The sequence below is a fragment of the Sminthopsis crassicaudata genome, chromosome 2 (assembly GCF_048593235.1).
Source record: "Sminthopsis crassicaudata isolate SCR6 chromosome 2, ASM4859323v1, whole genome shotgun sequence".
In the NCBI taxonomy this organism is placed as follows: Eukaryota; Metazoa; Chordata; class Mammalia; order Dasyuromorphia; family Dasyuridae; genus Sminthopsis; species Sminthopsis crassicaudata.
Window position 1 is genome coordinate 612,223,548 of NC_133618.1, and position 19,180 is coordinate 612,242,727.

Consider the following 19,180-nt stretch of genomic DNA (forward strand, 5'->3'; position numbering starts at 1 on the left):
GCAGAAGAGCTCTAACAAGAGTGGAGTTCAGTGGGATTATGATTTCTCATTCCTAAAACTATTCCTTTATTAATTGAACCCAGGATTGATTACATTAGCTTTTTTTGGCTTCCCTTCCACACTGCTGACTCATATTGAGCCAGAAGTCCATCAAAACTCTCAAAATTTTTTCCAGAAAATTGTTGTCTAATTGTGTAACATTCCTTCCCCCTTCTCGTACTTGAGCATAAAACAAAATACAACTTCCCAAGTTTATATATACTTCTATTGCATTGCATCTTATTAGACTCAGTCCAGTGTTATAGCTTGTCAAAATCATTTTGGATCACACAGAGTGGGAGCGCTACCTCCCTCCCCACTTTGTGTCACATAAAAATATCATCTATCCAAGGAATTGGTAAAATTGTTGAAAAGCAGAGACAGACATAGATCCCTGTGGTACCTCATTGGAGCCTCCCTACCAAATATGCCAATAACACTAAACTGTTAATAATTATTCATTATTTCTGACCATCCAACCAATTCTGAATTCATTTAATTGTATTATCAACTAATCTAGAGCTCTCTATATTCTCCTTAAGATTAGCATGACAAGGGCAGCTAGTTGATGCAGTGGGTAAAGCTCCAGCCCTTAAATCAGGAGGATCTGAGTTCAAATCTTGCCTCAGACAGGTTAACCCAATTGTCTCAGAAAAAAATAGCAATAGATTTACCCATAGTTTCATCAAAAGCTAGGTAAACCATATATTTCCGCTACTGGCTTATTAATCCTTTCAAAAAGGGATATGAGATTATAATGGCATGACCTGTTCTTGATTAAGCCATTCTTGACTCTTTGAAATCACAATTTACTTTTCTAGATATTCACCAATCATCTCTTCCATGAGTCTCAGAACATCTTCTAGAATTTAAGTCAAGCTCATCATCCTAAACTTCACAGAATCTCTTCCTTTTCTTCAAAAATCAGAACAAATTTATCTCCCACAATCTTGGGGTACTTCCTCCATTTTCCATGATCTTTCAAATATCATTGGCAGCCATCACACCTGTCAATTCTTTTAGCTTTTCTGGAAACATGTTAATTGAAATCATCATGGACAGTAGATGCTCTTTTATTATCACGCTAGGGCTTTAATAAATGAAAGTAAAGAAAACCTATTGAAAACCACCCCCCTTCTATGAATCTAGAAGCCCACTGTCTTTAAATCAGTCCCAGACACATAAATACTTTCCTTGCTGATATTTCAAAGTGCATGGGGATTTACATAAAACAACTAGTCCATCATCAAGTAGAAACCCTAGGATAGGTGTTCTAAATAAGTGGGTAAAGAAAGTCACTCCGTTAGAGAGGTCTCCACTCCCTTCAACCTTGCCCCCCTTACCAATACACATTCATCACCGAAAAGGGAAATATTTACAAAAGTTAGTTTAGTTATGTTTAAATATTATGTTTAGCTGTCTGGAGACCATGTTCTCAAGATTTATATAAGAAATCAAGGATTAAACTTCATAACAATTAGAAAACCACACTGCTCAAAATCAAAGACTTAGTTAGCGGACATTAAAATAGTTTTACTGCTGGTGCTAAGCTGCAGTGATTCCATCACTTCCCAACACCTGGAGCTCAAACCTTCTGAACTCTCATGTAAACAAAATGGGAAACTCCAGGGGTAACAAGGTACCACCTCAGGTCCTGGCCTTTGGGGTGAAAAATGTGGAAAATGCCTGAGGATGCTTTGAAGCACTTCTGAGAGAAGCAAAAGCAAGGGAAAGCCTCTTTACTGGGGTAAGTTTGTTTAGGAGAAAGTAAGCAAGTTGTCAGGGTAAAAGTTGACAATGTTGATTCCAACAGTTTGAACCAGGAATAAACATCCAAAGGGATTATGTTACTGAAAATTGGAAAAGACTCTATTGAAGCCAATAGACCATGCTTGCATTTTCAAAGATAATGTGTCCTTAAGCTACATTCAAGGATAACAGAGGGAGGGTTCGAATTTCTTACCCTAAACTCTCTTCTATAACATCCTCAGGGTCTCCAGGCTATGACACCTTCATTTGGGCAAAAATATAAAAGCTAAACCAGGGAACAAAGTGAAAAATCATATTGTTCTTATCTACCTTGATAATGTCAATTGATCTGCTGTTTTTCTGGTGCAGCCCATTGGAGACTGACAAAAATAAGTATCCCTCTCCAATACATTGATACTGGTATGATAGAACTCAGGAAATTCTGGGTACTCTCTTGTACCTGCATATCCCAAACTATCATTTATTTTCTTGACTTTTATCCACCTACCATACATAGAAAGAAGGAGATTTTAGCACCTCTATTCAAAGGTACCTTTGAGTCCAGTTTTCATTTCATCCCTTTGCTTTTCTCACCAGGTTGAAGAAGGAAGACAAAGGGAGAGTTGTTTTTTTTTTCAAAATGAAAAACAATGTGTTTGTCATGTGGAAATTCCAAAAAAAAAATGTCAGGGAGCCTATAATGGGAGATAATTTTTTTTTGCTCATTTGGGTTTAGAGTATTAAAAAAATGATTGCTCATGGCTTTGCCAACATTTCAACTTTTTTAAAACCTCCACAAACAAGGTAAACACATACTCTGGGTTTGTTAGGCTTTATCTGGGTCAAGAAAAGGCAGGCCAGCTTTGTTTTCCTCAAGAAAATCAAGGTGGCTCCTATGATTAGCTTCTTCCATCTAAAATTTTTAATAATTCTGAAGAATTCTTGCATCATTGTTTGCTATTATAGCATTGCAAATGCCTTAAGAGAAAGACTCCCAGATTCACCCTTCCATTCATTCATACAGCAAAATTTCTTGCAGTCTTAGAAACACTGCTTCTCATTCTATCTTGGGGATCTTCTCTCCTAAAATAGCCATCTATCTTTCATTTTCCTGTTAGAACTCATACAAGGACATGAGGAATGGAGGACATCCTCAATGCCTGTGGACTCCACTAGAGAAAATCAAATTCCCCAGAGATTTCAAACACCACCAGCAATAAAACATTCTCAACTCAGCCCAGAAGTTATTATCACTTATTGTTCATCTTTATATTTACGAGGTTTATAGAAAGGTGAAAATAGCCCTTCTTTAAGGATACCAAATTTAGTAATTCTTTCCAATACACACACAGGCACAGATACACAGACACACACATTTAGCAAGTCATATTTTTACAAATCTCCATTAGCTTCTCATTGATTCTGACATTTGAAAATACACATGCAGAATAGTCTACATTCTTAGGCCAAAAATGTACATGCCAGCCTCATGAAATATTTGTCATAAGAAAATACAAGTCATCACAACTAAATAAAGGACAGAACTGGCAAAAAATGCAGAAGGATACCACTTAGGTGAATCCAAAGCTTCAGGCTGCTAATTGATGTAAGCCAGGAACTTGTCGTGGCAAGGATCAGCTGACCTCAGTAGCCTTACCTGTTAATATGAGGTTACTGTAAGTGTTGGAAAATTGCTCCTTGAGCAGAACCAAGTGCATCTGAGCTGCCTTCTCCCTCTGAAGCTCCAACATTACATCTGGGTGCTGGGCGATCTTGCAGCCCTTCTGCTTATCCAAGGCAACATCACTCCGAACAATGTCTGCAAGAAGGAAGAAAAAAGAAGGTAGGCAGAAAAAAATGAAGTCTATTTCTACTAAAAGCAGTCCATTTAGTTATCAGGAAAAAAAAGAGCCGAGATCTCATAAACAAGGCAATAAGTGCCATAAGCCTTTGGATGAGGAGAGCTCCAGAGGCCCGTACTTCCCACCAACAGTCATGTTATAGATCTGCTGTTGCTTTCTGACTCTGCCTTGGACCAAAGATTATTGAAGATGGAACAGAACAAATTGAGACTTTATGAGCTTTAGGAGGACAACAGGGTTCTAAGAACTGGAGTCATGACAGAGTTTGCCAACAATTAGAAAGTACTGAGTAGTCTTTATCAGGTTGCCACATTTGGGGAAGAATTTGGCAGAAGGAATGTTTTATAGTTACCTCCTATTCTCCAGGGGCACAAGTGGGTGAAGGAAGTTTCATCTTTTTTTGGTGAAAAAAGATGGGCAATAAATGTCTTTATATTTCTATTCTTGCTATATCTCTCAGTAAATATCCTCATTGTAAAAGAGAATTGATGATAATTGGCTTAATGAAAACAGAATGCCAATCACTGGGTCAATCAATGCTATAGAAAAGATTCTGATTATATTTCCAGATGACAATACATAAATTTCACCAAATCTCAATGGAGAGTTGGAAGGACCTCAACAATAATTTCACTTAAAAACATACATAAAAGAAATCCCATCACAATAAACCTGGCAAGTGGTTATCTAGCTTTCCTCAAAGATCAAAAAGTTGGAAAAACATACCACTTCTCAACATGATCCATTGAACAGTTCTAACTGTTAATGTATACTTTACTAATAACAAGTTCAAATTGGTCTTTCAGCAACTATGACCCATTATTCCTAGGAGAGAGACAGACAGACAGACAAAGAGAAGTGGGGAGGGAGGGAGTCCTCTTCACAACAATCCTTCAAATACTTCATTACAATTATTGTGTTTCCTCTGTGTCTTTTCTTCTTTAGGCTAAACTTGCCTAGTTGATTCAATTGTCTTTCATATGACAATGGATTTAAGGCCCTTCACCATGCTCGTTGCTTTTCCATGTCCTTCTCCCAGAGTTAACCTCAATGTTCCCAACAAGAGTAAAGCAAAAGAACTGGAAGCTTAACTATTCTAGAAAGGTAAACTTTTCTTAACACAACTAAAGATAGCTCTAGATACATAAATAGAGATAGATACATTTATATACACATACATACAGATATATATATATATATATATATATATATATATATGTATGTATATACATTTGGAGGAGAAATGTTGTAGTTATACCTCACTGTTTTCTTCTATTGATCATATAGTCTATCCAAAATCCTCTGATCTTTTTTGGAATTGATTTTTTTAAACCTTTACATTTATCCCAATGAATTTCATCCTACTAGATTTAGCCCAATGCTGTAGCCTGTCAAGATGCTTTCGAATCCTAATTGCCATGCAGTGTGTTAACTATCCCTTCTAGCTTTGTGTCATATCGCTTAAAAATCTAATGAGCATGCCATCTTTATCTTTATCTAGGCTATGAATAAAAATGTTAAATAGCACAGATCTAGAGGAGAAGTCCACTGGGAATCTCTGCCCCACTGATAACTGACATTTTAATCAGATCTGAGCAGAATTAGAAATCTAAAGGGTTCACCCATTCAGTGTCATTTTTGACAAATACCTTTGATAGTTTCTAAAATTTATTTTACTTGCTTTTCTCTCCCTCAATCATTTCATTTAGGTTTCTTGCTCCTTGACTTCCCTCTCCAACTCACTTTCATAGTTTACTCAATTCATTGGGACATGTTGTTTCATCGCTTATGTTGTTCTACATGGAAAATTCATTGTCTGAGTACGTGGATTGTTGACGTCATGTCTCCAACCTTCGGTTGCCTGTTGAGAACCACACCATGTCTGATCCAAGACATCCACTGTGTTCAAACCCTGTGTCTCAGCCATCCTGTGGGTTGTCTGCGTTAGATCGCCCCTACTATTTTCCAGGGGTCTCAATGGTGAAGCAATCCTCAAACTGATTGGATTTCACTCTTTCAATAGAGGTCATCTGTAGGTCGCTGATGAAAGTCAGAGAATAACTGGAGCCACTTTGCAAATCCGCCTCTTTCACAATTATTTTCCCATCAAGGGAATCTTATGCTTCAGTTTAATTTCACTCAAAGCAGATGTATAATACACAATTGTAAAAAAAAAATAATAACCTCCTCTATAAAGAAACGCCCAAATAGGATGCTTCCCATCAAGTTGGGGACCTTTTGTACCCAAAAGTTATTGTCTTCCGAGGACTTATTTTTGCAACCAAAGAAAAAAAAAACCCACAAAAAAAAACAAGGAATTCAGCTGATTCATGTGGGAAGAAATGATAGAGTTGGAAAAAAATCTGGAATGTATCTGTAGTGACTTTGAAGTTCTGGGTAGGAAACTGAAGGGCTTGGGGACACAGGTGGTATTTGCATCTCTTCCTCCTGTTGACAGTCCTGGCTTTGGAAGAGAAAGGAGGTTAGAGGAAGTGAATGGGTGACTGTGGAGGGTATTAGCAAGGAAATGGTTTCCTAGATGACTGCCTCCAATACTAAAAAAGACAGGCTCCTATTGAGGGTCCAAGGCTAGAAAGAATATGTTTTATTGGAGACTTACTGGTTTGATTGAGAGAGCACTCAGATGAATTCTGAGAGAATGAGAAAAAGAAACTGAATCCCCAAACAGAGATCATAAAAAACAGCATAGATGATCCATAATATAATGGAGAATGTGTCCAGTAATTGTCATGAGGAGGTAATAAGGAAACTGGATGACAATATCTGTACTCCTAACCTTAAATGTTCAACTTTTTATTTGGTCCTTAGATTTACTGATATGGAAACTTCTGATGTTGGAAGTTCCTTAATTAATGTTGTTGTTCAAGTTGCTGAGTTGTTTCAGTCTTATCTGACTCTTCATGACTCCATTTGGGATTTTCTTGTCAAAGAAATTAGTTTCTCTATCTCTTTCCCCAGATCTCTTTACAGATGAGGAAACTGAGCCAAACAAGGTTAAGTAATTTATGCAGGGTCATGCATAAGTGTTTGAGGATGCATTTGAACTCATAAAGATAAGCCATTCTGATTCCAATCAGTTTGTGTCCAAAGCAGGGCTGGAATACAGATCTCCCTAATGCTGAGACCATTTTCCCTCACTAGATTTGTATAAGTCAAGATATGTAATGTGTGTGTGTGTGTGTGTGTGTGTGTGTGTGTGTGTGTGTGTGTGTGTAGTATACTATATATAGTATAGAAAAAGAAGTCTGAAATTTTAAAATTTCCTATGTATCACTGACTCCTCATGATACCAAATGCATGATTGCTATATACATCAACTGAAGTTTATTTTGTTTATAATAAATAGATCTAATAGAAAAGGGAACATATATATGTGTATATATATATATGTATACATGCACATATGTATATACATATATACACATACAAATATCAAAGAAAGGAAGCAGTGGGTAAAGTCATATGTGTTTTATAGATTTTATAAAGAGTTTCAAAATGAACCCAGGGAAAAAAATGGTACAATTTCATATTAGGGGACACTAAAGAGGAATATGGTTCACAAAGGAGTAAAGTTCTGGTGCCAAACACACTGAATTTGTGTTGGAAGACCCAGGATCAAATCTTGGGTCTGCTTTTTAGGACTTGTGATAACTAGATTTGTCATTTAGCTTTTGTAGGTCTCAGTTTCCTCATCTTTAAAATAAGGGTACTGAGCAATTAGATCTCTAAGTTCCTTTCCTATATAGTGATATTCTTAAATCCTATACAGTAATATCATGACAAGACAATGACAAACATCCCCAACGAAGAATGACAGTGGGCCCTGGATTAGATAATACATAATAATAGTGTGGCTGCACAGAAAGCTCTCTGCTGAGTTCAGATTTGAAAAGAATTTTAAAAGATAGGAAAGAATCAGGGATCTGCTAGAGCCAACCTAAGAGCTTATTGTTCAATTCTCAGTGTAAACATTTATACCTTGGAAATCAGAAAACACTACAAATTACATCTTGATTGATCATTTTGTTGATCTACAAGATTTTAAAAAGTGATGGAGAAAAACGCTAATAGTACAGAATAAAGGTAGAAGTGTAGCCTGTACTCTTTCCAAAGAGTCAGTTGTTAGACATTTGTCAATACACTTTGGGAAAGAGAGGTACATAGACAAGAATAAATATTATCTGGATGATTAAAACCCAAAAGGAAATAAAACTCATGAAAAATGTCAAAACAATAAAATGTTTAGAGAAAGAAAAGTGGGGGAATGTCAAGCTTGGGAGATTATAATAACAATAATAATAACTATCATTTATCTAGCAAATACTATGTGGCAAGCACTATGTTAAGAACTTTGTAATTATCATCTCATTGGATCTTCCCAATCTCCCAACAATCCTGGGAGAGAGGTGCTATTATTTTACAGGATATAATGTTAGCAAGTGAACTAGAGAAGGCAAAACAATTTCAGCTTGCCCATAAAAGCCTTCAAACTAAAAATTACAAGCCATAGTGAAAGGAAAATTGTAGTCTGAGATAGGTGGTAAATTGTAATATATGATAATAAGATTATACCTAACCACTTGAAAGAAGTTCAAGGTGAAACGTATCACAGAAAAATAGAAGTTATTCTTAACATTCTCTGGAGAATCAAGGAGAATTGAAAAGGTACCAAATTACCAGAGGAAAACAAATATCTTAATTTTCAAGAAAAAAAAAGTGAATCCTGAAAACTGTGTATCGACAAACTTAGCAAAAATAAGTAGTATGGTTTATATGACAGATGATTTGTGGGCATTTATAGAAGGATGAGTAGACATCATATTGGATTCACAATGCCAAACTAACCTCATTTCTTTTTTCTATAGGCAAAGTCACAGTTGGTAGAACAGCTATACCTAAAAAATGCTGATTAATGTCTCAATGTCAAACTGGAAGAAGGTCTTTAATGAAGTGCCCTTGGCTTCTATCCTCTACCTGTTCTAGTCTCCTTGCTTATTAAACATTTTAATTTTTTTTTAAAAAAAGTAGAAAACACAGACTTTACTAGCAATATTTGTGCCTGGGGCAAAAACAATTAGGGGAAAAAGCACAAAATGGGCCATGAAGATCTCAGACTGTGTCCTCATGATTGGGGAAACACTAACAAGGCAGACTCAGGAAGATACCTGCCTAGGGTATAGCTGCCTAATGTAGAGTGTAATAAAAAAAAAGAGCCTGTTCTAGATGATACTTTTCTTTTTAATAAATCATTCTTGCTAACTAGATTCTTAACTATTTTGTTTCAAGCCCTCTTCATTTTGGAACTTTAACAAAGCCCCATTCAACCTATTCTAGTAATGGCTCTGGTAGAATCAGAAAATCATAGTCCTAGAACTGAAAAAAATCCCAAAAGTCACTGAGTCCAATTTTACATATGAGAAAACTGAGGAAGAAAGAGTTTAATTGACCAGCCCAAGGTCACACAGATAAAAGTGTCAAAGAACACTTCTCTAGTATGTAGAGCGTATAAAAAAGAATAATACCAAGCTTCAAAATGAGTTTAATTTAACATGCTCAAAGTTGAGGGGAAACCAAGATGAAATTTAAGAAGCACAATAGTTTGTCAATTAAGTATAAACAATAGTTAATTATATGGTTATAGGGCAGAAGACACGGACTGTAGATTAACTTGTATATTAGGACCTTGTAAGGTCAATTGACCACAAGTCTAATCTGTGTCAATAGTGTGATGTATCACTGGCCAAAAAACTGACACAACCTTAAGCTGAATTAAGGAGTTAAGAGTGCAAAAGCATTGTGGGAATATCCTGTTTAGGAGACCAACCAGTGACTTAAATGACCACATGAAATAATAGGGCAAGGAAAAAAGTCATCCCAATGAACTTCCTGTTGGTAGATATCTACAGTATCCTTTTAAATTAATAATTATTGATGTGAACAGAATTTTGATCACTGTATTTTAAGAGGGATGTGCATACATACATATATGTATATATACATATATACACAATCAATCTTTTATTTTCATGGGGGCAATTGTTCTAGGAAAAGACCTGAAAATTAAAAACATGAATGTTGATACACTGAACCTCTAGAAAATAGGGAATTAGGATTCCATGAACACCAAAAATTGTATTCTTTCTCTACAGAATGACAGAATTTCTCTTTTCTACATACAATTCTTTATTTTTTATTTGTCTTAATTTTATTTGTATTAATTTTGATGATATATATTTTTTCTAACCCAGTAATCATGAAATAATTCATAAGATGCAGTATACAAAATAAAACTGATAGCATGCAAAACATTTTTTCTTGCTAGGAATACCCTAGAATTCTCTGATCTTTTTAATTTACATCTCAATTAAAACAAAGAAACATTGACTTCAGACTATATTCACTTTTCATAATGCATGAAATCTACAGCAACATAAATATTGTGCAGCAAATAAAATTCTTAAGACTAAAACTTTTTTAACCTGATTCTCAACGTCCACTGTGTCAGATGACAATGTAAGGATTATTGTACTGTATTCTATACTGTTATAAGCCTCTCTCCCTTGGCCATCCTCTAAAATCCAAGGGAAAGGTTACTGGGTCTTTCATCACTGCTATTGGAACACTCTAGGATTGATGAAATTTCAACTTCACCCCAAACACTGTCCTTCACAGCTGGTGGATAGTATTGAAGATCATGGAGGACACACCAGCTTGAAATACTTTGTTCCTTCTTGCAGATGTAACTAATCTCAATTAATTAACACCAAACTTGTAGATGGCAGAAACTGCAGACAGTCTGGCACAGTTTATCTAACACCTTTATTTTCTCACTAAACTGAATCCCTGACTTTGCATGCTTGGATTTGAAATCCAAAGGACTTGCACTATACTTTGGGGGCATAATTGCAACACAAAACTTGAGATTGAAATGAAAACAATGAAAAAAGGCAATAAATACACTGGGATCTCTTTACAAATGATAAGGTGAACAAGTCTAGTTAAATGCTTGATAGGATATCAATTATTCCATAAACCTGTGTGCATCTGGCCTTTCATATTTTTCTCTAATGAACATAGCTGCAAATGTATGTGGTTACCAATTTTAAAGTGAAAATGAGGTTACAAGTAAAATCACCTAAATGTTTGAATCACCTAGATACAAAGGCATCTCTATCTACCTATTTGGGTGTGTATGTATGTATGTATATATGTATGTATATACATGTGTATGTATGTTGTGTACATATACACACACATACACATATATATATAATATTTATTTATTTTCCAGATAATAGTCAACATATATTTATTGAGTGCATATTATGTGCCAGGAAAAGTGCTAAGTTCTAGGGATTCAAAGAAAGACAAAAGATATCCTCCTGCTCACAGGACATTCAGCCTATAATGGAGGAGATAAGTTATGAAGTACTATGTACTTATAAAATAAATATTGCATAAATGAAAGTTAATCTCCAAGACAAGGCACTAGAATGGGGGAGGATCAGAAAAGCCTTCCCCCAAATATGCGCAGAAAAGGTTTAGAAATCAGATTACCCAAAGAGCCTGTGGATAACTGGCCTAGAAAAAGATGAAATTAAGAAGCATAATAATAATTGTCAAATATTTTAAAAACTAATATGCAAAAGAAGTGACATTTCAGAGGACAGAATCAAGTTGAACTTGTAGAAATGGTAAATTGTGATTTAACAAAAGAAATTAGAGGTATCCATTGATATTGTCTTTCTAAGTAGCAAACTTATATTTTAAAGGGGAAATACAACATATACTAATTAAATAAATACAAGATCCCTTCAAATTTTAAGAATCTGTGATTTTGTGAATCTTTCTGTCTCCTTTGCTTAGTGACTAGGAGCTTTTATTCAAACATAAAGCTATTTACACATCTTCTTCAAGATATTTCCCAAGTCATCTTCAATATCTAACTACTTAATTCTTGTCCTCCAATTACCTTTACCCTCCTCTCTCTTTTCTGAGCCACCATAATTCCCAGTCCCAATTAGACTACCTCAACACAACATCATGCCATTGTGGATATTTCATTCATTTCCTAGGTATATTCTAAACCCTCAATTTCCTGCATTCCAGTTTTTCCTGTTCTCAATCCTGCCTCCTGTCACCTACCCGTTAAGATTTAATTCTTTTTTGCACACATTCAACCTATTTTGGATTACTTGCTGTCTAGAGGAGGAGAGGAGGGGAAGATAGGGAGAAAATTTAGAAATTTTACAAAACTACATGTTGAAAATTATCTTTGCATATGTTTTGAAACTAAAAACCTATTATTTAAAAAAATCTTATACAAATAAAAAATAAAATAAAATACCTAAAATAATAAGAGAAAACAATGGTTAGAGAAAAAAAAAAGATTTAATTCATTTTGGACGTGGGAGATGAGATCTCCTTGAGCCACGGTATGGATGAGATATCATGCAGTCCATAGGCAACAGCTACGTACTGGGTAACTCTGGCAAGAATGAAGAGTGAGTGAATGGAAGAGAGAAATAGGAGATGGGACAGTAAAAGGAAGTATAAGCCAGACTCTGAGGTGCTTTAAATGCCAGATGGAGGGGTTTGCTTCCGGGTTGTACCCTTTCCCAAACCCTAGCTAACTCCCTTCCATCCTGTTTCATCTGGGGGAGCTTCACCTTAACCATCAGATACTTGCCTTGTTTCTAAACCCCCAATCCCCAATGAAACGTGAAAATCCATGCCCCACCTCCCAGTTCAGCTTTCTCACATTCCCTACAAACCAAGAGGGTGGGATTCTCCAGCTTGACAGCCTCTATTCACCCTCCCATCTTTCCCAGAAATTTCAAGATAAGAGACATCTTTACCTCTCTTCCTTCTAGATCTCATTCCCCCAGCCTTGTTTTTCCCTCTGTAATATCATCAATCCAAGTTCAGAATCTGACATTAATTAAATACTGATAACAGATTTAGGACTGGAGTGGATCTTCCAGGGTCATCTCACCCAACCCCCTCAGCTTAAAGATAAGGAAAACTGAGGTCCAGAGAAGGTCCACAGCAGCTGAGCCACAATTTGAATCCCAAGGTTTCCTGACTCCAAATTCAGCCTCTTTCCACTGCACTAAGCAAAAATAATTAAAGACTGAATGCTTATTTTGTGCCCATCAACTTCTCAGCCTCTAATGATTAAGCCTTTCATCAATTTAAAAAGATCCACAGTCTTCCCTGTCTTCAAAAAAAGTGACCTCACTCCATTTCCCCATCCAAATGTCACATTATCTTCCTTCTCTTCAGAGAAAATTCTGAAACATATGTAATAACCTCTTAGTTTATATTTCCTCCCCTTTCCTCATAGTTTATATTCTCCTCCATCCCTCCCTACCCATATAACCAAGTTCATTCATTCACCAAATAGTAATTAATAATACATTGTGTGCATATCACTGCACTAGGTGGGGAGATAAAAGGTGGAGATGAATTGAAATCTTCCAGATCCCAGCACTTTTCAGAAGGTGAGGGGAGAGTTAGATAAGGCTAAAGTCTGCAGTCAAATTTTCATGTGATTTGGAAGCCTTAGGATGCAGACTTTTCTGCTTTCATGTCATTTTTGTCCTTTGAATGACAAGCTGAACAGCTGTAAATTAGAGAGGGAGGTTCAGCAGGTAAGAACAAAAGAGAGATGTGATCATCTGGATGAGTAATTCAAGATATAATTACCATGGAAAATGGCTCATAAAGAAATGGGTGGGAACAATCAGAATTACTAGATTCGAATCTTGTCAGGTACTATCTGTGAGACCCTATGAGAGGTCTCACAGACTTGCTCTGATCTTTGACCTCTCATCAGAAGGGGTTAGATTGCATGATCATGAAAATCTCTCCCAGATTAAACCCAAGGCTCAACTCCTAGTAGACTCAAACCATTTATTTCTCCCCTTGCTGGATTCTTATATCTGGTGGATGCTTCGGTCTGTGCCCCTAAGTTTCTCTACTGTAAAACCTGTCTTCCCAGAACACTTCCATATACGATTGATTACATGATTTCAGTTACAAAACAGATAATTCCATTTCTTAATCTATAAATCTGGGTAAAACACGATAGATTTCAGAGTCAGAATACATGGGTTCAAAACCCATCTCTATATATCCACTCCCTGTACATGGAGCAGGCCACATAACATTTCTAACCATGTAATCTCTGTGGTCCTCAATGACCTCCCCCATAAAATGAGGCAGCTGGAACAGATGGTCTCTGCTACCTTTAAATCCTATGATTCCATTTCTTAGTTATACAATATCTCACCCAAGCTGTCACACTGACATTTTCAAAATAAAGATAATCATCATCCATGCTAAACTTTCACCTCCAGGTCCATTTTTCTCATTGCTGTCACCAACTTGGAGTCATATATACAATTTCTTCTGCTCACCACCAACTCTTGGCAACTCAAATTTCAAGTAGCTACCAGAGTCCTTTCTCCCAAAATGTTCCCACAATTACAAAATGGGTCTCTGACCTCACTGGTTCTAGGTTGAAGCCTGGACACAGCAACATGCAATGGTTCCAGGTCCCTCCATCCTAATCTTGGACCTTGGAGGCCTTTGAATTGGTCTCAGAGTTTGAAAGTACAAGTTGGCTGCATCTGGACAAAGGAAGTATCGGGCACCTGAATTAACTTTGTGTGGACTCACATTCTATTAGTGAGTTTCCATTTTCAAGAGCACTTTACGTACTTCCATAAACTTTTTCTCCTCCATCTTAGGCTAAATGTTAGAACATTCCTATTTGTGCTAAGATAATCATTAAAAGACCAAGGATTGGGAATTCAGTTCCTTTAAAAGAAACAGTGGCTGTTAAGATCATGGGGACATGGATTTCTAGCTGGAAGGGACTCCAGAAGCCATCTAAGACCAATCCCCTTGTTTATCAGATACCAGGGGCAATGAAAAGAACAGGGGATTGGATTTGAAATTTGGGGATGTTGGTCCTGTGAGATAACAGTCAAATCATTTAACCTATTGGAACCTAAGTTCTTCATCCACAAAATAGACTAGATGACCTCAAGTCCTTTAGCCTAAATTTATGATCCAGTGACCTTAATTTTCAGGGGTATCATCATTTTACTTCCTTTAAAGTCAGAAGTTCTTAGCATAAACTCCATGATCTTGGGTTTCTTTATTTTTTTTATTTTTTATTAAAACTTTTTATTTTCACAACATATGCATGGACAATTTTTCAACACTGATCCATGCAAAACCTTGTCTTCCAATTTCCCCTACCCCTTCCCCTAGATGGCAAGAGATCTAATATCTGTTAAATGTGATAAAAATATATGTTAAATCCAATGTATGCATACAAATTTATACAATTATCTTGCTGCACAAGAAAAATCCAATCAAAAGGGGAAAAATGAGAAAGTAAATAAAATGCAAGCAAACCACAACAAAAAGAATGAAAATGCTATATTGTGATCCACACTCACTTCCCACAGTCCTCTCTCTGGGTGCTGATGGTTCTCTTCATCACAAGATCACTGGAACTGGCCTGAATCAGATGAACTTGTTTTCTTAAAAATATTTTGATAACTCTATTTCAACATTCCTGGCTTCCTTTTAATCCTATATTGTACCTTGTGTGAACCTGGGCAGGTCATTTAACTTGTAAACCTCAGTTTCCTTATATGTAAAATGAGCTGGATAAGGAAAAAGCAAATCACTATGGTATCTTTGCCACAAAGAGTCAAACATGACTGAGATTTAATAAGTTCCTTGTATGTATTTAAAATAGTTTTTGAGAAGGGGTCCAAGATTTTCATCAGACTGACAAAGGGATTAGTAATATTAAAAAAGGTTAGGAACACCTGATTTGAAGGTATTGCCTTCCATTAGGTTTGCCTACCATTAGGATAAAATGCTCATCAGGTGGCTTTCACCACGTGAATAAAGATCAAAGAAAAAAACACGTTTTTCCCTTCCATTAGACTTGTCCTATAAAAATAAAACTATTTATTTCAATTGTTAGGTTAAATTAACATTGTCAAATAGTGCACAAATAGTATGTTTAAGTAGCATTGGAACAAACTTTGCAGAAATACAAACACCTCAATTCAATACCTTTTCCCATTAATTTCCAACTGTCATCAATAACAACTTAATTTAATTTATTCTGTCATCAGGCCTGACAGAAGTTGACAGCCTCTCATTTTTATTCAACCTTTGATCTTCACTAGAGTGAGGGCTTCATCTCCTTCCAACTTAAGGGGAAAAAAACTTAAGTTCTTTATCCAACTCTCTCTATCAGCTCTCAGAATAGGAGTCCCTGAATCTCCTCCTAGCAGAGCAGAAGAGAGAAAAAAAAAAAAAAAAAAATCACAAGCAAACAAAGTCCCACCATTTGAACCTTTCCCAGCATGAAAAGCCAAGCTTATCTCTTTTCCAATCAGTTTTCCTGGAACTACAATTGCTCTGAGCACTTTCCTCCCACCAGGTATCTAACTACAAGAAGTTTACTGATTAATTTTCACTGAATCACTGCAGAATAGTGAGATCCAGGGACCAAATTACTGTTTTCTGCCAAAGATTTTTTTTTTTTTAGCTCTCAGAGTTTCACACTCTAAGCCTTTAAGAACAGAAATTGTTAAATGTACTTAAATGGAACCTATGGTTTTAAAATGGAAATCATTTCTCCATTCCAACAGTAATAGATGATGGTGCTACTTTAATGAATCTATAATCTCATTAGGGAGTAGTTCAAAATCAGAGGATTACAGATTTAGAGATACACAGTTTCAGAGATTATCTTGTCTAAACTCCCATTTATCAGATTGAGATTTAGAGAGGATGTGATTTAGCACAAGTCATATGGTTAGTACATGGCAGTCAGAATTTGAATCTGAATCTTTGAACTCCAAATCCAATATTCTATCCATTGTACAACACTACCCTTTACATAGAGCCATGTCCTTTTATATATCCTTCCAAAGGCTCTGCCCAATGTACTGGAGGCTTTCTTCTAATTTTTCTAACATTCCAAAGATATCGGTGCAATGTTGAAGTTAAATAAAATATATTACATCCAAAACTCAAAATTGGTGGATTTGGAATCAAAGAACTTAGAGCCTCACTATATATGTGACATTAGATAAGTCATAACCCACTTGTCCCTCACTTCAGTCATTATAAAATGAGAGAGAAGGAAGGTGGAGCTGGACCAGATAGGTCAATTCTATCAAATCTATAATCCCTTTGATCTGTATAATCTCTTTCAAAACAAAATCTACAATCCTATACCCTCCATTATTTCTCTTACAATGCTTCTCATCCCAAAAGCATCCTTTTTATTGTGTATTTTAGTCTCCTTAAACACTTTCTTTTTCTACTTCCCTTGGGTTAGCTGAAATTTTTATTTTTCTGAAATTATATTCCATAACTCACAGTCATTACTAAAAGAAAAATGTAATTAAAAAGATGAGTTTAATAACAAGAAGAACCTGGAAACAGTTGAAGGATTTCTCAAAAGTAATCTAGTCCATATTCTTCCTTTCATTCAATTCTGGACTTAGCTTACAGTCCCCATGTGCTATCTGCCCAAGATATACCCCCAAATGAGGTAACTCACTGGGCTACATGTTCTAATCTAGGTAATATTCATTCATTCTTTATCTTGGTGGTTTTTTTCCCCTGTGTCTATTGTTGACTATACTCTATGGAGTGGCCAGGAGTATTTTGTTCTTCAATTTCCTAATGTCTCTCTTCCCTTAAGAAGCAACTCAGGAACAATCTTCTACATCAAATCTTTTCTCATGCCCCAATTGCTAATGCCTTCCCTTCTAGACTCCTTTGTATGCATACATACATATACACATACATACATAATATGTATGAATATATTGGTATGCATGTGTACATAGATGTATGCATCTATGTACATAATACATATATATTTATACACAGTTATCTTACAAATCTCAGTGCTCCTAAAATTGTTAAAACTTATAACAATGCTAAATTTATGGAATATATTTTTGTAAAAACTTGTTTCTTCTTTAGAAAATAATCTCCTTCAGAGGAAGGACTATTTCTTTATTTTTATTTATACACTTGGTGCCAGCACAGTAGCTGGCACATAATAGTCATTTAAATATTGTTTGTTGTTCAGTCGTTTGTGATCCCTTATGGGATTTACTTGGCAAAGATACTGGAGGAGTTTGCCATTTCCTGCTCCACTTCATTTTACAGATGAGAAAACTGAGGCAAATAGTGTTAAGTGACTTGCCCAGAAACTAACTTCAAACACATACTAGTTTTGTGTCCCTAACAGTCCGACTCAATTTCTTCATCTATAAAATGGAGATAATATTTTCCAACTCTGAACTTACTAGTCTTTCCAGTATAGCATATGAGCTTCCATCCCATACAAGGCACTATCCCCTCCAACAACTCCCCACAGACACACTTCATCTGCCACCCCACAGCATGCACTGATCCCTGCATCTGTATATAATTCCGTAATTTATTTCTACCTATTTTTACAAACCTCTTCAGCTGCCTGGGTGTTCTGTATGTGTCTGGGAGACACAGTATCATTTTTGGTGCATTAGGTCCTTGAGGGTAGGAACGAGGTTTAACTCATGGACCTATATATTTAGGGCTGAAGGGACCCCCAAAGGTCATTGAATCCAATCCCCCTCCTTTCACTCACTTTGAACAGCTTCCAAACTGCACCAAGTTACTTATTAAGTGTTTTTGAGAGTCACGGTAATGATGATTTCCAACAGGCCCAAAGTCCTTGTTTCTCTCCAGGCAATTATTGCAGAGTTGGCCCAGGCGCCATGGCAAGGCAATGGTCCCCTGCTGAGAAAGGGTTCATCACAGCTCATAGTGATGATGAGTCCTGTCTTCTTCCACAGCCCCCGTGGAGAAATGAATCAGAACCAAAAGCCACTTGGCAATGAGAAAATACTCCGGGGAAGAGAGGAGGCCCTAAAGGAAACAGCAATCCAGAGGAGTGAACCGGCTAAAAGAAGAGCCAAAATTAGCAGACAGCACTTTTCCGTCCCCTTAACAATTATACAAGTGACAAAGCATTCTCAAACCAGGGAGACCTTACAGTGATTAAGAGGACTTGATTCCAGGGGCAGGTACATGATCAGGCCCAATTAATGCTCATTAATGAGGAAGGGCAGGTGGTATGACAAGGAGAGAGTCCATCCAACCTACTCTTTCAGTGGACTATGGTGGAAAAGATTTCCCTTCTTTGTGACTCAGTGTTATCTCCTTGAAAATGGGTAGAACTGACAAGATACAAATGCTTTTGTAATCCTTTACAAAATCCTTTACAAAACTTAGTCTAAATTTCCTCAAAGTAGGGACGAGATTTAACACAGTGAGCTTCAGCAACAGTCAAGGCTAAGGAGAAAGTGGAGATTTCATAGGAATCTCTAACAGGAAACTGGAACTCAGAATTCACAATTAGAAATTGTCAGGGATCATCTGTCCTAGGACTATGTTAGAGATGG

At 36.3% G+C, this 19,180-nt stretch overlaps 1 protein-coding gene across 2 annotated transcripts in view; it reads right to left on the reverse strand.

The window, feature by feature from the left end:
* The window catches only part of HPSE2 (heparanase 2 (inactive)), a 703,263-nt gene that overhangs the window by 626,770 nt on the left and 57,313 nt on the right, over positions 1 to 19,180 (reverse strand). For both annotated transcript variants that reach the window (XM_074296035.1, XM_074296034.1), the window contains exon 3: positions 3,446 to 3,607. In XM_074296035.1, the coding sequence (XP_074152136.1) occupies positions 3,446 to 3,607 (162 nt within the window). The remainder of the gene's footprint in view (positions 1 to 3,445; positions 3,608 to 19,180) is intronic.